Source organism: Mastacembelus armatus, chromosome 13 (assembly GCF_900324485.2).
Source record: "Mastacembelus armatus chromosome 13, fMasArm1.2, whole genome shotgun sequence".
NCBI lineage: Eukaryota > Metazoa > Chordata > Actinopteri > Synbranchiformes > Mastacembelidae > Mastacembelus > Mastacembelus armatus.
Genome location: NC_046645.1, coordinates 23,437,309 through 23,458,983, shown reverse-complemented (window position 1 = coordinate 23,458,983; position 21,675 = coordinate 23,437,309). Strand labels below are relative to the sequence as shown.

Below are 21,675 nucleotides of genomic sequence, written 5' to 3'. Positions count from 1 at the left end.
CCGAAAATGTAAGCAGTGGTATTAGGATAATCTGTTAAAAGCAGTCTAATGTCACATAGGTAAAATTCTCTCTGGACATGTCACTCTGTTATAAACTCAATGTTCAAAGAAGGTGAGTGGGTAATCTTGCACAAATTACTGAGCTACAGGAATCAAAATTATGAGATATAAACCCATATTTACCATGTCTAAATCAAAATTACATCACTAAGTCATGAAGACATAGGACTTACTATCATAATTTTGATTTTCTGTAGGTAAGTTATTGAAATCAGACACTTTTTTTTGGTGTAATTGTGCTTCTATACCACTGTGTGGGTTCTACCTCAGGAATTTGAATTTGTCAGGGGACATGCCTCGCCACTCCAACACCAAATAACCTGACAACTTCTTCAGCCACTGTATAGATCAGAAGAAAACAGCAGTAAACAGCCATTTAAACTATTGAATATTATTTTATTGATGTAATATCTTAACCAACATTCTCTCTAATGCAGCGATTGATAATTCAGAACACTTTAATAAACCAGAAAAGTAAAAATCTCTGTACACAGTGATGCTACTCAGTGCGTGTTGACATGCCCCTACTCCCGGCCCTGCTTTTTAAAAATCTGTTTCTCAGCTGAAAAAACAAAGACAGTGTTAAAAGTGGTTAATGAAAAACTTGTGGGAGTGGATTTGTATCTTCATGCACTTTTTCACACGATTAGATTCCATCTATAGTAAACCAAGTAAAGTATGAAGTGTTCATGCTCAAATGCTTTACATTCACTTTAACAGCTTGTTATTTTGAAAAATCAGATTAACGTATCCTCAAACTGTTCTCTTGTACAGTAAGTAAACCATTATAATGTACAAAATAAGTTGTTTTATTTAATGCCAGAAACATTACAGTAGCAGTGATTTTTCTAAAATAGCAGGTACTGCAGAGCTAAACTTAAATTCAGAAATAGCTAATGAAAGTGCAAGGCTTTTTCCCTCCGTATACTTTAAGTGGTAGTTGTACTGCTTTTATTAATCTGACACTAATCATTTAACATCCAAGATTATTCTGTTACATCCTTAAAATATTAATATAATAAACAAAAGAATGTCAGATTATTAAAGACATTTAAAACAAAAGAACCAGGTGCCTTGGCCCTCTTGTCCTTGACCCCCCTCTTCTGATTTTGGAGGACATATTTTGCTTTTGTAAGATCAAGGCTCGTCACTTAGCCAGTTTATCATTGTAGTAACCATATAGTAACACAAGGGTCAAGAGAAAAAGGTTGGCACTAAATTTGTTAAAGCAACAACAGAATCCCTAAATGGTCAGGAGGTGAATCTCGAAGCCAAAGCCTTGATCACAAAACATACAGTGGTGTCTTCTTCTGGCAATGAACAATAAAAACATAAATATAAAAACAGATTAGCAGCAGGTTGGCCTATATGTTTGAGAGAAACCTGTAGCCAGTTGGTCACAGGTTTGATCCCCACAGCAGAAAAAGAGCCCAGAGTTTCCTGCATGGTGACTACTCATGGTGACTATCTCTGGGTAACAACACCAGCAAAATGCTTCAAATAGAAAATTGTGATGGCATATTAAGAATTGCCTGTAACCTCAGAAAGCTCACACTTTTCCTTCAAGACAAACAAAGTAGGTTAGCAGATCAAAAGAGGCTATTTCTGCTCAGGACTGGTGAATATGAAAATGATTACATTTCAGATTGAGGGGATACAACTTCAAAAAAGCAATTATATATTGGTATTTACATAAATATTACTCTGACCTGTACTCCAGCAATTCAAAATCAATTATTCTGAACTTGTCATGGTCAAATCCATGATGCTGATGCTGACTCATTCCAAGGCTTTTTAAACACACAAACAACAAATAATGAAATCGGACACATTTACATTCAGAGAGAAAGCTTTAAAACCAAATAAAATCTGATAAATAATCACAAGTCAAAGAACAATAACAAAAATAGCCACATTAAAAAAAAGGAAGCGTGTATTATTCTGTTGCTGTAATAATGGCGATAATACTGGTTGGTGAATTATCATTGCCTTTTATCAAACCCATGGTTCGCCTATTAAAGTATAAAATACAGATTTAATCGAGGTGTTGCAGGTGAAGGTCGAGAAAGTTCACCAAAGAAAAACAAAAAAAGAAAAGACAGTAAAGGTATAATTACAGCATCCTTAATAGTTGATGTCTGACACATGTCGAGTTGTTGTTGCTGAAGATTCACCTGTTCTTGTTTCCGTGGTAACTACGTGCCGGGTAATTCTGGTGGTCTTGCTCACCGTAGTGACAGTTCCCTCTTTGCTAGAGGAGACTTCTTGCTCTTCGGACATTTGTTGGGTGGTGAAGTCGAGCCCTGAGGTGCGGAGGCAGAAAGAACCCGACATTTCAGCCTCACCTCCCACCTCGCCCCTGCGCTGGGCTTGAGGAGAACCCTCAGGGGTTATTTGGAGGAACCCTGGGGGAGGAGGAAAGAAAGAGAAAACCAAGAAGATGCAAGAAAAGCAAAGGAAATAAGGAGAGGAGGATAGGTGGTTTAAGAGAGGACAGAAAAGGAACTTAGCCTTATGTAGCAGAGACAAAACAGAAGGTGGAATATTAATAACTTACAGAATAAAGGCAAACACATCAAAGGATAAAGCAAGGATAAAGAATATATACAAATTTACTAATTGCTAATTCTGGTGGATTCTTTTAAAGGCCAGTGGTTTTGATTATGCACTTCCATTCCAAAGTTCAAGAGTATTGCAAAAGACAAAAATTAGCTTGGCAGAGATGAACCTGGTTAATTTCTGAGACTTGACCAAGCTCTACCACAACCATCGAAGAATACAGGCTGAGTAATACAAACTACAACCTGTAAACATAAAAAGTTTCCTTTAAATAAAACCTGAACAGACTTTAGATGCTTTTGTCTTTATCCTTACCTGTCGAGTGTGGCTTCAGGGTGAACTTTGGTAACTTGAACCAGGAGGAGGACTCTCTTTCATCAGACTCTCTGCTGTTGTTCTCCACCTTGCTCGAAGCCTGGAGCTCTTTCGAGCTGAACTCCATGGTATAACCAGCAGGAGATTCTGAGCTGTCTCTTTCCAGCATCTCTGTCCTGGCTTGAGATGATACGGGGTCCTGGGAAGCCTCCAAACTGAATTCTGTGTCAACCTTGTTTAATTGAAGCCCTTTAGAGTCGCTTCCTGGTGATGAATCTTGTCCTAGTTTCTCACTCATTTCTGTGGCCTCATCCCCTGCACCCATTTTGCCATATGGACTGGTGAATTCCACCTTTGGAAGTTTGATTTTACCACTGAATTTCCCTTTATCATCCTTGGAGCCCTTATGAGTACTTGCATCTTTTTCACCATTGGGACTTGAACTTGAACCTTCTTTCTTGAGAGCAAGATCAAATGACCCTGATTTCCCAGAAGAAAATGACACTTTGGGTATTTTCATCTTTCCTTCTTTTGACTTCTCTTCTACCTTTTGCTCTCCATCTGAGGTCCCAGCAGCTGATTTAGCTTTCTCAAAGCTTGTCTTCATTTGGATGTTGGACATCTGTACATTGATGTCTCCTGTTTCAGCCTCAACTGTTGTTTCCTCTTCCAAGAGGCCTGTGCAGGGAGCCGCTTCATCTGTTTTAGGAGGATTTACCAAGACAAAAACAGCTTTTTTTACCCTGGGCATTTTAGGGCCCTCATACTGAATTTCTGGACCATAGACTCTTCCCTCAGGAGAGGATAGAGAGGGTAAGGGCACACCAAATTTAGGGATTTTGATTTTCTTCCCCTTATCTGGTTCGTCATTGTCTTCATCCTGTGATATACCAATATCAAAGTCTATGTCTGGGATCCTGGGGGCTTTGCTTTCTGTATTGGATGATGAGAGGCTGACCTCTCCCTCTAAGTTGTCTGGGCTTTGTTTGGTTTTCAAACTAACATTCGGTAATGTTAGCTCTGGGCCCAGGATGTTGGACTGGTGTTTTACCTGACCAAGTAACTCTTCATCGTCACGGTTTTTGATAATTTGTGCTTCTGTTGTCACATCTCTCCCAGATTTCTTTTTTGGCATTCCAATGTTGAATTTTGTTCCTTTGATTTTAGGCCCCTTTACTTTGCTATGAGTTCCTACTGTGTTAAAATCCAAGTCAGGCAGTTCAACATTTTTTCCGTCCGTTTTGCCTTCTTCTTTATGAAGTCCTATATCGAATTCCAAGTCTCCTTTTGGGCTTTTAATATCTATTGTTGGCATTTTGAATTTCAGACCTTTGTGCTTTCCCAAAACAGGTACATCAGCTTCCCCATGAGCTTCTAAATCTTGTTCAGGTTTATCAAAGGACACATCACTATCAAACTCTAGTGATCTAACCTTTGCATGTTTCTCCTTGCTTACCACATCTGGACCTTCAATCTTTCCTTTGGGCAGTGAGATGTCAACATCTGACATTTTCACGTAAGGCATTTTGAATTTTCCTCCAGTACCTCCCTCTATTTCAACATCTGGACCTTCCATCTTTCCTTTCGGCAGAGAGATGTCAACATCTGGCATTTTCATGTGAGGCATTTTGAATTTTCCTCCACTACCTCCCTCTATTTCAACATCTGGACCTTCGATCTTTCCTTTGGGCAGAGAGATGTCAACATCTGGCATTTTCACATGAGGCATTTTGAATTTTCCTCCAGTACCTCCCTCGATTTCAAGATCTGGACCTTCGATCTTTGCTTTGGGCAGAGAGATGTCAACATGTGGCATTTTCATATGGGGCATTTTGAATTTTCCTCCAGTACCTCCCTCGATTTCAACATCTGGACCTTCGATCTTTCCTTTGGGCAGAGAGATGTCAACATCTGGCATTTTCATGTGAGGCATTTTGAACTTTCCTCCGGTACCCCCCTCTACCTCAATATCTGGACCTTCAATCTTTCCTTTGGGCAGAGAGATGTCAACATGTGGCATTTTCATATGAGGCATTTTGAATTTTCCTCCGGTACTCCCCTCTATTTCAACATCTGGACCTTCGATCTTTCCTTTGGGCAGTGAGATGTCAACATCTGGCATTTTCATATGAGGCATTTTGAATTTTCCTCCAGTACCCCCTTCTATTTCAACATCTGGACCTTCGATCTTTCCTTTAGGCAGTGAGATGTCAACATCTGGCATTTTCATATGAGGCATTTTGAATTTTCCTCCGGTACCCCCCTCTATTTCAACATCTGGACCTTCGATCTTTCCTTTGGGCAGAGAGATGTCAAAACCTGGCATTTTCATGTGAGACATTTTGAATTTTCCTCCAGTACCCCCCTCTATTTCAACATCTGGACCTTCGATCTTTCCTTTGGGTAGAGAGATGTCAACATGTGGCATTTTCATATGAGGCATTTTGAATTTTCCTCCGGTACCCCCTTCTATTTCAACATCTGGACCTTCGATCTTTCCTTTGGGCAGAGAGATGTCAACATCTGGCATTTTCATATGAGGCATTTTGAATTTTCCTCCGGTACCCCCCTCTACCTCAATATCTGGACCTTCAATCTTTCCTTTGGGCAGAGAGATGTCAACATCTGGCATTTTCATATGAGGCATTTTGAATTTTCCTCCGGTACCCCCCTCTACCTCAATATCTGGACCTTCAATCTTTCCTTTGGGCAGAGAGATGTCAACATCTGGCATTTTCATATGAGGCATTTTGAATTTTCCTCCGGTACCCCCCTCTATTTCAACATCTGGACCTTCGATCTTTCCTTTGGGCAGTGAGATGTCAACATCTGGCATTTTCATATGAGGCATTTTGAATTTTCCTCCAGTATCTCGCTCTATTTCAAAATCTGGACCTTCAATCTTTCCTTTGGGCAGAGAGATGTCAACGTCTGGCATTTTTATATGAGGCATTTTGAATTTTCCTCCAGTACCTCCCTCGATTTCAACATCTGGACCTTCGATCTTTCCTTTGGGCAGAGAGATGTCAACATCTGGCATTTTCATATGAGGCATTTTGAATTTTCCTCCAGTACCTCCCTCTATTTCAACATCTGGACCTTCCATCTTTCCTTTGGGCAGAGAGATGTCAACGTCTGGCATTTTTATATGAGGCATTTTAAATTTTCCTCCAGTACCTCCCTCTATTTCAACATCTGGACCTTCGATCTTTCCTTCGGGAAGAGAGATGTCAATATCTGGCATTTTCATATGAGGCATTTTGAATTTTCCTCCAGTACCTCCTTCTATTTCAACATCTGGACCTTCGATCTTTCCTTTGGGCAGAGAGATGTCAACATCTGGCATTTTCATGTGAGGCATTTTGAATTTTCCTCCAGTACCTCCCTCTATGTCAACATCTGGACCTTCCATCTTTCCTTTGGGCAGTGAGATGTCAACATGTGGCGTTTTCACATGAGGCATTTTGAATTTTCCTCCAGTACCTCCCTCTATTTCAACATCTGGACCTTCCATCTTTCCTTTGGGAAGAGAGATGTCAACATGTGGCATTTTCATATGAGGCATTTTGAATTTTCCTCCAGTACCCCCTTCTATTTCAACATGTGGACCTTCGATCGTTCCTTTGGGCAGTGAGATGTCAACATGTGGCATTTTTATATGGGGCATTTTGAATTTTCCTCCGGTACCCCCTTCTATTTCAACATCTGGACCTTCCATCTTCCCTTTGGGCAGAGAGATGTCAACATCTGGCATTTTCATGTGAGGCATTTTGAATTTTCCTCCAGTACCCCCTTCTATTTCAACACCTGGACCTTCCATCTTTCCTTTGGGAAGAGAGATGTCAACATGTGGCATTTTCATATGAGGCATTTTAAATTTTGCTCCAGTACTTCCCTCTATTTCAACATCTGGACCTTCGATCTTTCCTTTGGGCAGTGAGATGTCAACATCTGGCATTTTCACGTGAGGCATTTTGAATTTTCCTCCGGTACCCCCTTCTATTTCAACATGTGGACCTTCGATCGTTCCTTTGGGCAGTGAGATGTCAACATGTGGCATTTTTATATGGGGCATTTTGAATTTTCCTCCGGTACCCCCTTCTATTTCAACATCTGGACCTTCCATCTTTCCTTTGGGCAGAGAGATGTCAACATCTGGCATTTTCATATGAGGCATTTTGAATTTTCCTCCAGTATCTCCCTCTATTTCAAAATCTGGACCTTCGATCTTTCCTTTGGGCAGAGAGATGTCAACATCTGGCATTTTCATGTGAGGCATTTTGAATTTTCCTCCAGTACCTCCCTCTATTTCTACATCTGGACCTTTGATCTTTCCTTTCGGCAGAGAGATGTCAACATCTGGCATTTTCATGTGAGGCATTTTGAATTTTCCTCCGGTTCCTCCCTCTATTTCAATATCTGGACCTTCCATCTTTCCTTTGGGCAGTGAGATGTCAACATCTGGCATTTTCATGTGAGGCATTTTGAATTTTCCTCCAGTACCTCCCTCTATTTCAACATCTGGACCTTCGATCTTTCCTTTGGGCAGTGAGATGTCAACATCTGGCATTTTCATATGAGGCATTTTGAATTTTCCTCCGGTACCCCCCTCTATTTCAACATCTGGACCTTCGATCTTTCCTTTGGGCAGAGAGATGTCAAAACCTGGCATTTTCATGTGAGACATTTTGAATTTTCCTCCAGTACCCCCCTCTATTTCAACATCTGGACCTTCGATCTTTCCTTTGGGTAGAGAGATGTCAACATGTGGCATTTTCATATGAGGCATTTTGAATTTTCCTCCGGTACCCCCTTCTATTTCAACATCTGGACCTTCGATCTTTCCTTTGGGAAGTGAGATGTCAACATGTGGCATTTTCATATGAGGCATTTTAAATTTCCCTCCAGTACCTCCCTCTATTTCAACATCTGGACCTTCCATCTTTCCTTTGGGCAGTGAGATGTCAACATGTGGCATTTTCAGGTGAGGCATTTTGAATTTTCCTCCAGTACCTCCCTCTATTTTAACATCTGGACCTTCGATCTTTCCTTTGGGCAGAGAGATGTCAACATCTGGCATTTTCATATGAGGCATTTTGAATTTTCCTCCAGTACCCCCCTCTATTTCAACATCTGGACCTTCGATCTTTCCTTTGGGAAGAGAGATGTCAACATGTGGCATTTTCATATGAGGCATTTTAAATTTTCCTCCAGTACCTCCCTCTGTTTCAACATCTGGACCTTCGATCTTTCCTTTGGGCAGTGAGATGTCAACATGTGGCATTTTCACGTGAGGCATTTTGAATTTTCCTCCAGTGCTCCTTTCTATTTCAACATCTGGACCTTCGATCTTTCCTTTGGGAAGTGAGATGTCAACATCTGGCATTTTCATATGAGGCATTTTGAATTTTCTTCCGGTACCCCCTTCTATTTCAACATCTGGACCTTCGATCTTTCCTTTGGGCAGTGAGATGTCAACATGTGGCATTTTCACGTGAGACATTTTGAATTTTCCTCCAGTGCTCCCTTCTATTTCAACATCTGGACCTTCGATCTTTCCTTTGGGAAGTGAGATGTCAACATGTGGCATTTTCATATGAGGCATTTTGAATTTTCCTCCAGTACCCCCTTCTATTTCAACATCTGGACCTTCGATCTTTCCTTTGGGAAGTGAGATGTCAACATGTGGCATTTTCATGTGAGGCATTTTAAATTTTGCTCCATTACCTCCCTCTATTTCAACATCTGGACCTTCCATCTTTCCTTTGGGCAGTGAGATGTCAACATCTGGCATTTTCAGGTGAGGCATTTTGAATTTTCCTCCGGTATCTCCCTCTATTTCAACATCTGGACCTTCCATCTTTCCTTTTGGCAGTGAGATGTCAACATGTGGCATTTTCATATGGGGAATTTTGAATTTTCCTCCGGTACCCCCTTCTATTTCAACATCTGGACCTTCGATCTTTCCTTTGGGCAGAGAGATGTCAACATCTGGCATTTTCATATGAGGCATTTTGAATTTTCCTCCAGTACCCCCCTCTATTTCAACATCTGGACCTTCGATCTTTCCTTTGGGAAGAGAGATGTCAACATGTGGCATTTTCATATGAGGCATTTTAAATTTTCCTCCAGTACCTCCCTCTGTTTCAACATCTGGACCTTCGATCTTTCCTTTGGGCAGTGAGATGTCAACATGTGGCATTTTCACGTGAGGCATTTTGAATTTTCCTCCAGTGCTCCTTTCTATTTCAACATCTGGACCTTCGATCTTTCCTTTGGGAAGTGAGATGTCAACATCTGGCATTTTCATATGAGGCATTTTGAATTTTCTTCCGGTACCCCCTTCTATTTCAACATCTGGACCTTCGATCTTTCCTTTGGGCAGTGAGATGTCAACATGTGGCATTTTCATATGGGGAATTTTGAATTTTCCTCCGGTACCCCCTTCTATTTCAACATCTGGACCTTCGATCTTTCCTTTGGGCAGTGAGATGTCAACATCTGGCATTTTCATATGAGGCATTTTAAATTTTCCTCCAGTACCTTCCTCTGTTTCAACATCTGGACCTTCCATCTTTCCTTTGGGCAATGAGATGTCAACATCTGGCATTTTCATGTGAGGCATTTTGAATTTTCCTCCTGTACCTCCCTCTATTTCAACATCTGGACCTTCCATCTTTCCTTTTGTCAGTGAGATGTCAACATCTGGCATTTTCACGTGAGGCATTTTGAATTTTCCTCCAGTACCTCCCTCGATTTCAACATCTGGACCTTCCATCTTTGCTTTGGGAAGTGAGATGTCAACATGTGGCATTTTCATATGAGGCATTTTAAATTTTGCTCCTGTACCTCTCTCTATTTCAACATCTGGACCTTCCATCTTTCCTTTGGGCAGTGAGATGTCAACATCTGGCATTTTCATGTGAGGCATTTTGAATTTTCCTCCGGTATCTCCCTCTATTTCAACATCTAGACCTTCGATCTTTCCTTTGGGCAGTGAGATGTCAACATGTGGCATTTTCATATGAGGCATTTTGAATTTTCCTCCGGTACCCCCTTCTATTTCAACATCTGGACCTTCGATCTTTCCTTTGGGCAGTGAGATGTCAACATGTGGCATTTTCATATGAGGCATTTTAAATTTTCCTCCGGTACCTCCCTCTATTTTAACATCTGGACCTTCCATCTTTCCTTTGGGCAATGAGATGTCAACATCTGGCATTTTAATATGAGGCATTTTGAATTTTCCTCCAGTACCTCCCTCGATTTCAACATCTGGACCTTCCATCTTTCCTTTTGGCAGTGAGATGTCAACATGTGGCGTTTTCACATGAGGCATTTTGAATTTTCCTCCAGTACCTCCCTCTATTTCAACATCTGGACCTTCGATCTTTCCTTTGGGAAGAGAGATGTCAACATGTGGCATTTTCATATGAGGCATTTTGAATTTTCCTCCAGTACCCCCTTCTATTTCAACATGTGGACCTTCGATCGTTCCTTTGGGCAGTGAGATGTCAACATGTGGCATTTTTATATGGGGCATTTTGAATTTTCCTCCGGTACCCCCTTCTATTTCAACATCTGGACCTTCCATCTTCCCTTTGGGCAGAGAGATGTCAACATCTGGCATTTTCATGTGAGGCATTTTGAATTTTCCTCCAGTACCCCCTTCTATTTCAACACCTGGACCTTCCATCTTTCCTTTGGGAAGAGAGATGTCAACATGTGGCATTTTCATATGAGGCATTTTAAATTTTGCTCCAGTACTTCCCTCTGTTTCAACATCTGGACCTTCGATCTTTCCTTTGGGCAGTGAGATGTCAACATCTGGCATTTTCACGTGAGGCATTTTGAATTTTCCTCCGGTACCCCCTTCTATTTCAACATGTGGACCTTCGATCGTTCCTTTGGGCAGTGAGATGTCAACATGTGGCATTTTTATATGGGGCATTTTGAATTTTCCTCCGGTACCCCCCTCTATTTCAACATCTGGACCTTCGATCTTTCCTTTGGGAAGTGAGATGTCAACATGTGGCATTTTCATATGAGGCATTTTAAATTTTGCTCCAGTACCTCCCTCTATTTCAACATGTGGACCTTCGATCGTTCCTTTGGGCAGTGAGATGTCAACATCTGGCATTTTCACGTGAGGCTTTTTGAATTTTCCTCCAGTACCCCCTTCTATTTCAACATCTGGACCTTCGATCTTTCCTTTGGGCAGTGAGATGTCAACATGTGGCATTTTCAGGTGAGGCATTTTGAATTTTCCTCCAGTACCTCCTTCTATTTCAACATCTGGACCTTCGATCTTTCCTTTGGGCAGTGAGATGTCAACATGTGGCATTTTCAGGTGAGGCATTTTGAATTTTCCTCCAGTACCTCCTTCTATTTCAACATCTGGACCTTCCATCTTTCCTTTGGGCAGAGAGATGTCAACATCTGGCATTTTCATGTGAGGCATTTTGAATTTTCCTCCAGTACCTCCCTCTATTTCAACATCTGGACCTTCGATCTTTCCTTTTGGCAGTGAGATGTCAACATCTGGCATTTTCATATGAGGCATTTTGAATTTTCCTCCAGTTCCTCCCTCTAATTCAATATCTGGACCTTCGATCTTTCCTTTGGGCAGTGAGATGTCAACATCTGGCATTTTCATGTGAGGCATTTTGAATTTTCCTCCAGTACCTCCCTCTATTTCAACATCTGGACCTTCCATCTTTCCTTTGGGCAGTGAGATGTCAACATGTGGCATTTTCATGTGAGGCATTTTGAATTTTCCTCCGGTACCCCCCTCTATTTCAACATCTGGACCTTCGATCTTTCCTTTGGGCAGAGAGATGTCAATATCTGGCATTTTCATATGAGGCATTTTCAATTTTTCTCCAGTACCTCCCTCTATTTCAACATCTGGACCTTCAATCTTTCCTTTAGGCAGATAGATGTCAACATCTGGCATTTTCATGTGAGGCATTTTGAATTTTCCTCCAGTACCTCCCTCTATTTCAACATCTGGACCTTCCATCTCTCCTTTGGGCAGTGAGATGTCAACATCTGGCATTTTCATATGAGGCATTTTGAATTTTCCTTCTCCTCCTTTTAGTTTGGCTTCTGGTCCTTCTATTATTGGGGACTTTCCTTTTGGCAGATAGACATCCAAGTCCATTTTTGGAATGGAAATATCAATAGTTGGCATTTTAGGAATTTTGAGATTTCCCTCATAATGTTTGATATCAGCCTCTGACACATCAACTTCTGCTTTGGGAAGAAGAACCTCAGTTTCTGGTGTTTTCGCTACTGGTAGGGACAGTTCAACAGAGGGAATCTTCACTTTGGCCTTAGCTTCATTGTCACAGCTGGGTTGACCTAAATCTTTTTCTTTAATGTGAAATCCTGGCTTGGAAAACTTTGGTAGTTTGATCATGACGTCAGGTGCATGAAAGCCACGTTTCTTTTCCATGTCTGGAATTTTGATCTTAGTCTTTTTCACATTGACTTTTCCATCTCCATCAAAATCTACTGATGGTGCCCTTATCTCTCCTTCCACATGTGGTGCACTGAGGGAAACATCTACCTTTGAACCTTGTCCTGATATCTCAAAATCACCACTCTTGGACTTTCCGCCAAATCTAGGAAAAGAAAAACTAGAACCTTTAAGAGAGACATAAGGCAGGTCAAAACTGCCCCCTGAAGAAGGCCTGCCCCCTTCTGCTTTCAGAAGTTCCACTTCCACATCATCGCTTTTAGGTTTGGTGAGGCCAAAGTCTAGTTCCAGCTTTGGAGATGTGATGTCAACTGTTCGTCCTTTAGCTTTCATTTGAGGAAGAGCAATATCAACTGAGGGCATATGGAACTTGCCTCCTTCAATTTCCGTTTCTTCCCCTGCTTTTCCTTTGGGGAGTGAAATATCAATGTCTGGCATCTCAATCTTCCCTCCCTTGATGTTTGGACCTTTTATTTTGACATCACCCTCTGGGAGATTCATTTTTGGTAAAGCCACATCAAATTTTGGCATTTGAAATCCCCCCCCCTTCATCTCAGGGCCCTCAACATCAAGGTCACCCTCAACCTTGAACTTTCCGCCTCTAACATCAGGACTTTCAATATTGATATCTATATCTGGAGCCTTAATTTTAGAGAGTGAAATGTCACCTCTAACTTCAGTTCCTTCAATATCAACATCAGTTCCCTTTGTTTTTATTTTAGGAAGAGCGATATCAACTGAAGGCATGTGAAGCTTGCCTCCTTTACCACCATGTGCTTCAATGTCAACATCTCTCTTCACTTTTCCTTTAGGAAGTGAATTATCAACTGTTGGCATTTCCATTTTTCCTTTAACATCAGGTCCTTCCAGTTTGACACTGCCTTCTGGCAGGTTCATCTTTGGAAGTGAAACATCTACTTTGGGCATTTTGAATTTGCCTCCTTTTACTACAGGACCCTCAATGCTGACAGCAACATCAGTCTTTTTTTTGGGGAGTGAAAGGTCGATGTCTGGCATGTTGATTTCTCCTCCCGTCAGATTAGGGCCTTTAATACTGACATCAGTTCCCTTAGCTTTCATTTTAGGAAGAGAGATATCAACTGAGGGCATATGGAACTTGCCTCCTTTGCCACTATGTCCTTCAATTTCTGTTTTGTCTCTTGCTTTTCCTTTGGGGAGTGAAATATCAATGTCTGGCATCTCAATCTTCCCACTCTTGATGTCTGGGCCTTTTATTTTGACATCACCCTCTGGGAGACTAACTTTTGGCAAAGACACATTAAATTTAGGCATTTTAAATTCCCCCCCTTTCATCTCAGGGCCCTCAATATCAAGGTCGCCCGCAACCTTTCCTTTCCGGAGTGAAATGTCAACAGTTGGCAGGTTAAACTTTCCTCCCTCTGGACCATCAATGTTGATATCTACCTCTGGAGCCTTAATTTTAGAGAGTGAAATGTCACCTTTAAGTTCTGGTCCTTCAATATCAACATCAGTTCCTTTGGGTTTGATTTTAGGAAGTGAGATATCAACAGAGGGTATGTGAAGTTTGCCTGCTCTACCCCCATGTAACTCAGTGTCAATATCCACATGTGCCTTTCCTTTTGGAAGTGAAATATCAACAGTTGAAAGTTTTCCTTTCATATCTGGTCCTTCCACATTGGCATCAACATTTTGTAAACCCACTTTTGGTAAAGAAACATCAAATTTTGGCATTTTGAATTCCCCCCCTTTGACCTCAGGGCCTTTAACATTTATGTCACTCTCAGTTTTACCTTTGGGAAGCAAAATGTCAACACTAGGACCTTCAAGGCTGACATCTACATCAGGAGATTTTATTTGAGGAAAAGGAACATCAAGTGATGGCATGTTCAGCTTTCCACCTTTAACTTCAGGGCCTTCAACTTTTATGTCCACCCCTTTGGCTTTCATTTTAGGAAGAGAGAAATCAACAGAGGGCATATGGAACTTGCCTTCTTTTACACCACGTCCCTCAATGTTAACATCTCCCTTTACTTTTACTTTTTTTCCTTTGGGAAGTGAAATATCAACTGTTAGCACTTCCATTTTCTCTTTAACATCAGGTCCTTCCACTTTGACACTGCCTTCTGGCAGGGTCATCTTTGGAAGTGAGACATCTACTTTGGGCATTTTGAATTTGCTTCCTTTTACTTCAGGACCCTCAACACCGATTTCAGCATCAGCCTTTCCTCTGGGGAGTGAAAGGTCGATGTCTGGCATCTCTATCTTCCTGCCCTTGATGTCAGGCCCTTTTAAATTGATATCACATTCGGGAAAATTTACCTTTGGCGATGAAATGTCAAATTCTGGCATTTTCACCTTCTTGTCAGAACCTTTGAGATTTATGCCAATATCCCCTTTTGCTTTTGGAGGTGAAATGTCAACAGTTGGCATGTTGAAATGTCCTCGTTTAAAATGTGGACCCTCAAGGCTGACATCTACCTCAGAAGATTTTATTTTAGGCAATGAAACGTCCAGTGATGGCATGTTTGGCCTCCCACCTTGAACTTCAGGTCCTTCAATATTGACACTGACTTCCTTAGTCTTTATTTTAGGAAGAGTGATATCTATTGAAGGCATATCAAGTTTTCCTCCTTTACCATCAGGGCAGTCAATGTTGCCATCACCCTCTATTTTCCCTTTTGGAAGTGAAATATCAACAGCTGGTATTTCCATCTCTGGTCCTTCTGTTTTGACACCACTCTCTGACAGGTTCATCTTTGGAAGTAAAACATCAAATTTGGGCATTTTGAATTTACCTGTTTTCACTTCTAGATCTTCAGTGTCAATGTTTGCCTGTACTTTTCCCTTTGGATGGGACAGGTCTATTTTTGGCATGTTAATTTTCCCTCCTTTAATCTCAGCTCCCTTCAGATCTAAATCTACCTCTGGTGATTTGACCTTAAACTCAGGACTTACAATGTTAATGTTGCCTCCCTGTGATTTGACCTTTGGCAGGGAGGCATCTAAAGAAGGCATCTTGATATTTCCTCCTTTGGTCACAGGACCTTCAATCTTTACCTTCCCCTCTGGTAACTTCACTGTAGCAAGAGAGATGTCGACTGATGGCGTTTTCATCTTTGGGAGTGAGCTATCAAAAGTGGGTTTCCTGAACTTGGTTTCGCTACCAGTACTGCCCTCGAGCTCCAAGTTGCCCTCCATGCCTGGAGTTTGTAGCTTCACGTCTCCTTCAGATAATTTCAGTTTTGGGAGGGAAATATCTACAGAAGGCTTGCTTAATTTTTCTCCTTTGTTGGCATCAGAGGATGATACATCAAAGGTTGGCATTTTGATTTTTCCTCCTTTTTCAGCATGCCCTTCTAATTCAATGTCTCCTTCCATTTTACCTTTGGGCAGAGAAATATCAAGTGTTGGAGTTGCAAGTTTAGAACCTTTCACTTCAGGGCCTTCAATCTTGACCTCCACATCACCAGCCTTCATTTTAGGGCGGGAGATGTCAAGTGATGGCAACTTCAAATGTCCTTCAAAACCAGATGTTTCTGCTTTTCCCTTAGGAAGGATTAGGTCTACCTTGGGCAACTTGAAACCTCCCTCTACCTCTTGTCCTTTTATATTTACTTCTCCTTCTGGTGACTTAATTTTTGGGAGGGAAATGTCAAATTCAGGCATTTTGAACTTCCCATCTCCACCAATATAGCAGTCCATATCCACCTCTCCACCCTCTTTTTTCACCTTTGGGAGAGCGATATTAACAGAAGGTAGACTGAATTTCACACCACCTTCAGTATCAACATCAGGTGATCCAATTTTTGGTGATGAAATATCTACCTCTGGCATGGAAATTTTGGGCCCTTTAAAAGTGCCCTCCACCTCATCAGGAACTTTCCGCCCTGTGTCCAACTCCAAATCAACACTAGGCACAGAGATGTCAATGGCAGGCATTTTGATTGCTGTCCCAGCACCTTCATATGCTGGTGGTGTGATGTTCATGTCAGACTTTCCCTTAACATTTGGTAAAGAAATGTCAACAGAGGGAATTTGAATCGATGCAGCTTTTCCTGAGAGATCAGCTTCCAGTTTGGGTTTGGTGATATTTGCCTTGGCTAGACCAATCTTCCCACCACCTTTGATTTCTACTTTTGGAGGTGTTATCTCAGCGTGAGGCATTTCCATCCCATCAGCTTTTACCTTGATGTCACCATCTATCTCATCCGAGTGACGTGAGAGTCTAACTTTGGGTAATTTCAACTTTGGCATTCTGAGCTTTGTGTCTCCTTTGCCTGTGTCTACATTAACTTTTCCTTCAGTAGCATCAAATCCTCCTTTTATTTTAGGAGCTTTAATTTCTGCCTTTCCCTTCACAATGGGCAAAGATGCCTCAGCTTTTCCTGAAGGAAGTGTCAACTCAACATCCGGTGTGTTAAATTTAGGCTCTCCCTTCTTCACATCTCTGTCTTTATCACCTGACAAATTGAACTCCACTGATGGTGGGTGGACGTTCACACTTGGTGGCTTCAGCTCCACAGATCCAGGTGCTAAAGGCGAATCTGACTTTGAATGTTTGGTCTTAGGAAAAGTGATTCCAAACTTGTGTCCTTTTCCTTTGGTTTTCACTTTGTCTCCAGGTATCTCAGGTGGGGAGATATTCACTTGTCCCTGGAGTTGCCCAGTTTCCATTTTTCCTCCATCATAAGCCTTTGCTTTCATGTGTGGAAACCTGGGAGATCAGTGCATAGAAAGCAAAAAGAGAAAGAGAAAAGAAGGATTATAATAAAAAAAATGAAAAAACAATTAGTGTTCAATAGTGAACAATAGTGTTCAGCAAACCTCAACACATGCAGGAACTATACATACAGCAGACAGAAAAGACAAAGCCAACCTAATCCTCCTCTTTGCCTTCTCTTCAGCTCCTTCTGCTTTGACTTTTGCACTCGTCCTCTGTTTGAATTTGGGGAGAAAAAATTCCACGTCCACGTCACTCATCTCCAGCTTGGGCGGCGTTCCCTCTATCACCAGCTCTTCTCTGCGCTTCTCTTTTAGTCTCTTCAGACCAAAGCGACCACCTCTCTTCTTCTTGGCCTTGAACGGTTTGGTTCCCTTCACACTCTGAAATACACAAACACAAAAATGCCAGGACGGTCAGTTGAGAGCATGGCAAGAGCTGCAGTTTGATTATGAAAGTAAATTACATGAAAGTATATTGAAATTGAACAATTTTTATTTCTATATAAATTTAGGAAGATATATATATATATATATATATATGTATATGTATATATGTGTGTGTGTGTGTGTGTTATATGTGTTGATGTTAACATACAGTATATATACACAGAATATAAATGATTACCATTTTGGCCACCTTGGCTTTGGGACCTTTGACTTCCACACTGGAAACTCGAGGCCACACACTGATGTCTGCTCCAGGGATGGTCCTCTTCAGCTGGAAGCTGACCTTGTATGGTTCTGCACACTGAAGGATCTTCAGAGCATCTTCATACTTCACATTGTCGAAGTAGACCTTGGCACTCAACAGCTGGTCACCTTCACACGAGAACATTATATTTAGTGTGTCAGCTCGGATTGCCTCCAGCCTACCATTACCCTGATTTGGACTAAGTGGTATAGAGAATAATGGATTGATGGAATATTAGTGCAGTAGTCCTCTGCATCTAATGATACTTTTATAATAACAAGTAATTAAGTGATCCTCATTGGATTGTTTTATTTTTAAAGCGCTTTATGTGGGGATATTTATTGAACATGTGGCTGCAGGTACCTTGCTGAAGACTGAGATGTTTGGCAGCTTTAGAGTCTTTGAGGACGTCTTTAACGAAGATCCCATGCTTTCCACCACCAGTCACACTGTAGCCGCTGGCTCCAGCCTCCGCCTCCGTCTCCACCACGATTTCTACAGGCTTAGAGGCCTCCTCTCCTGTCTGAGACACATGTACACCACCACCTATGTCTCAGTGTCTCCAAGAACAGATTACGGTTTGTTCAGTTGCTTCAGTGCAGAATTTATTGTTGAGTTATTTGTCAATTCACACTTTACTTTTGAATCCATTTTATCCATTAAGCTGTCACAGAGTAAGGTCACTCTATTCTCAGACTACATCCACTTTTCCATTGACTGACCAAGGAAATAACTTGTGGACGACCCATAATGGAAAAAGTAAATCGCCTATTTCAGCAGCTACTGGAGAGACTGTGTTCATGTGTGCATCTTCATCCGTCCCCCTGAATCATTAATATTTTATGATAACTAGCGGGTCAGTTATGAGATTGAGTCACTGATAAAACATTCATACAAACAAAACATTTCAGCCTGAAAAGTCACATTAACGGTGTTTTTCATATCCCTGCTTACTGTCTGTTCATCTTTGGGATCCGGGTCCATCTCTGGTTGGGCCAGTTGGCAGGTCGACTCTCTCAGGTTACTTCTCTTCTGACTCAACACCTGCTTCAGCTCTGCATGGAGTTTTTCCTTCTGCACCTGCAGAACACACAGATAACAGGGTATGAGACTATCTGTGCAAAACAGCAACTAAAATACTATACCACTGTTTATAGTAATTATAATAATAAATCATTTTAAGTTAAGTATAAACTTTAATATAGGTTTTATATATTGTAATCCCCATATGGTAAGTTGCTATATGGTGGATATAAAGTTTGATTTACAGAATTTAAAACTATACACAGACTCTGTGAAGCACTTTGAGCAGCATTTTATGTAGATGCTTTATGTGGTGCTTTATAAACAAAATATGAATGCCTTTGTTCTATTATTTTTATGGTGTGGATATCATAAACCAATTTAATCTTTAATACATTTCCATTAAAGACATTAATGTAATGTGCATTTAAGTGTAATACTGAATAACGGCTAAATGTTTGCATTAAGTGAGATGTTTTCTGATGATTAGACTGCAGAAAATAATGAACTCATTTTATTAGTAAAAGGTCATTTTGCACATTCTTTATAAGTTGATGTGTCACTGTCAGAAAATGTGTTTGCCTGTTAGCTGTGCGCTACACTGACATTCCTGTTTGAAACCAGTAGGTGTCACTGTCTTTTTAGCAGCAGCAGCAGCACTTTGTTTCATAAAACCTTTGGATAATTGTTAACACGCTACTTTTTAGTCCATGAATGCAGGTCAGAGTGTTTTGAGTCCCTGGCACCTGTGGCTGGTTGCAGAGCTGCCACAATCAAATGTTTTTTTGTTGTCGACTGTGGTGGTCACCTGCTCCTGCAGCATGAAAAGGTCACGACTGGAAACTACGCTGAGCTGTGAGAAATGAAAGGTTGTTTATCTGGTGGGTAATGACCTCAGCACATCAAGCGCAGACTATTGTGATCCTGTTTGTATGGGCCTGGTGGCTGCTGTGGTCAGGAGGTCAGTCACAATGCTGCGTTCTCTGCTCTAAATATATCTGTGTAATAGTGAAGTTCATAAAAACGTCAACACTTAAGTACAACTGGAGCTTTGACAGTGTTATAAGGACTCTGCTCTGCCCAAATAAAAGCATATTGAACAGGCTCTTCATTCCTACAAAAATAACACTGGGCCCAATGGATTAGATTGTGGTGATAAAGAGGCTCATTAGGCTCACAAATAGTTATTCTGCATTTACAGCCACTACTTACCCAGTGACTGTCTAGAGGAAAAATGATGTCGCTTCCGGTGCATTTTTACATGATGAACCTGGAAGTTGTAATAATATGGTTTGGCCACTATGCCAAAATGATTTTCAGCTTTTCAACTTTAACACAGTGAATGAGAATAACAATCACACCAACTTTCCCTTTGCTTTTATTGGGTTGCATGAATATTAAGAAATTGTATTTTCTTTACATGACCCCAGTGTGTCAACACTGTAGTTATAAATCCTTTAATCTAGACTGTCTGAACATCTCTGGAGGTGCATGTGTGCACAGTATAAATGTGTGTGTTACAGTCTCACCACTCTCTCCGGGCTGTCCTGTTCGTCTGTGGAGCCGCTGTGGTGAGGGTTGTGTTGTAGGGTGGAGGGGGATCTGTTAGACGGGGGCGACCGCCGCTTGTCTTTTACCTGCCCACAGAGAGAATAGTGTTAAGTCACTTTGAAATGGTTCCTGCTCCAGCAGTTCCCAGTGTGGCGTTAGCCTTTAGCTCAACTAATAAGATTATTTGTGCCTCCAGAGCAGCTCTGTACTGCAGCATGTGAGAGAATCTCACGCACATGATATTCCTAATGTGAATTTCCCAGTTTATTTAAGCGCCTGCTGACAGTTTGTTTTTCAATCATCCACTGCTCCAATGAAGCAGCTCAACAAAAACTGGTTGTACTGGGAATCTCCTGGCTCCCAGGCTTGAGCACAGCATCCATGTGAGGCTCAGTCAGTTTGCAGGAATAAAAAAAGGAAGCTGTGGGTTTATTATTCTCTGAGCTAGTCTGGATGCTGATCATGCATTGCTACTACCACTTAACCCGAGGGTGTGTTCATCACGATCCATAAAATAAAATCTAAAACAGTCACTGACAACTGAACTTCAGTCAGAGGTAGTACAAAACATGGATTGATGTCTAAGGAAGATAAATTCTTCATCGTTATCTCCAGGTGACTGGCGGCTCTATTTCTTTTCTCCGACTGAATTTGTGTCTGTGTTACTTCATGATTTGGCATAAAGTTCTCCCACTGGAGGTACAAGGACAGCCGGGGAACAACGTTAGTTATTTCTCTTCTAATGACATGTTTATTTCTTTTCATAGGTCCTCCAGAGCCTTTACAATATTATCACCTCTGATTTCTTTGAAATGTTTGTTTTATTTTCCCCTTCAATTCTTCCCCTTCAAACTGAACTGGCTTCAGATTATTTTATCTCTTATATCCTTTCTGGAGGAAATATGTCATGTCCTGGCTTTCATATCTCCTTCCTCTACTGGTTTCATAAACTCTTGCATAGTTTACCTTGTAAAAACATCCTGTCTCAACACTTCACCTGTTTCTTCTGTTGACCTCTGACAATGATGCATTTCCAGGAGAGACTGAGCTAAATTTCTAAAACAAAGCTAAAAGATATTATTTTTTCTCTTTGCAATCCTTTCTTATACACATTTCCCCTATCAGTTACTATGTAAAAGTCAATAAAAAATATACTGTATATTGTAACAGTCCAGTGTATGTGCTCCTTTGCACACATGCACATTTAGCAGCCAGTGAACAATAAAACATGAACCTAGAATGGTTTGATGCCATGTTTATGATGCACATGTAGATCATCAAATAAGATTAC

General features: G+C 41.1%; 1 protein-coding gene across 3 annotated transcripts in view; it reads right to left on the bottom strand.

The window, feature by feature from the left end:
* Positions 1–435: 435 nt before the first annotated feature.
* Positions 436–21,675, bottom strand: part of prx (periaxin) — a 31,943-nt gene continuing 10,703 nt past the window's right edge. Inside the window, exons 3-10 of one of the 3 annotated variants that reach the window (XM_026299380.1) lie at positions 20,363–20,470; positions 19,580–19,686; positions 18,765–18,890; positions 18,174–18,333; positions 17,745–17,938; positions 17,274–17,500; positions 2,935–17,111; positions 436–2,465 (exon numbers count right to left, since the gene is read on the bottom strand). In XM_026299380.1, the coding sequence (XP_026155165.1) occupies positions 2,185–2,465; positions 2,935–17,111; positions 17,274–17,500; positions 17,745–17,938; positions 18,174–18,333; positions 18,765–18,794 (15,069 nt within the window). In that variant the 5' untranslated portion in view covers positions 18,795–18,890; positions 19,580–19,686; positions 20,363–20,470 and the 3' untranslated portion in view covers positions 436–2,184. The remainder of the gene's footprint in view (positions 2,466–2,934; positions 17,112–17,273; positions 17,501–17,744; positions 17,939–18,173; positions 18,334–18,764; positions 18,891–19,579; positions 19,687–20,362; positions 20,471–21,675) is intronic. The other 2 variants (XM_026299381.1, XM_026299379.1) reach the window with 2 other exon arrangements.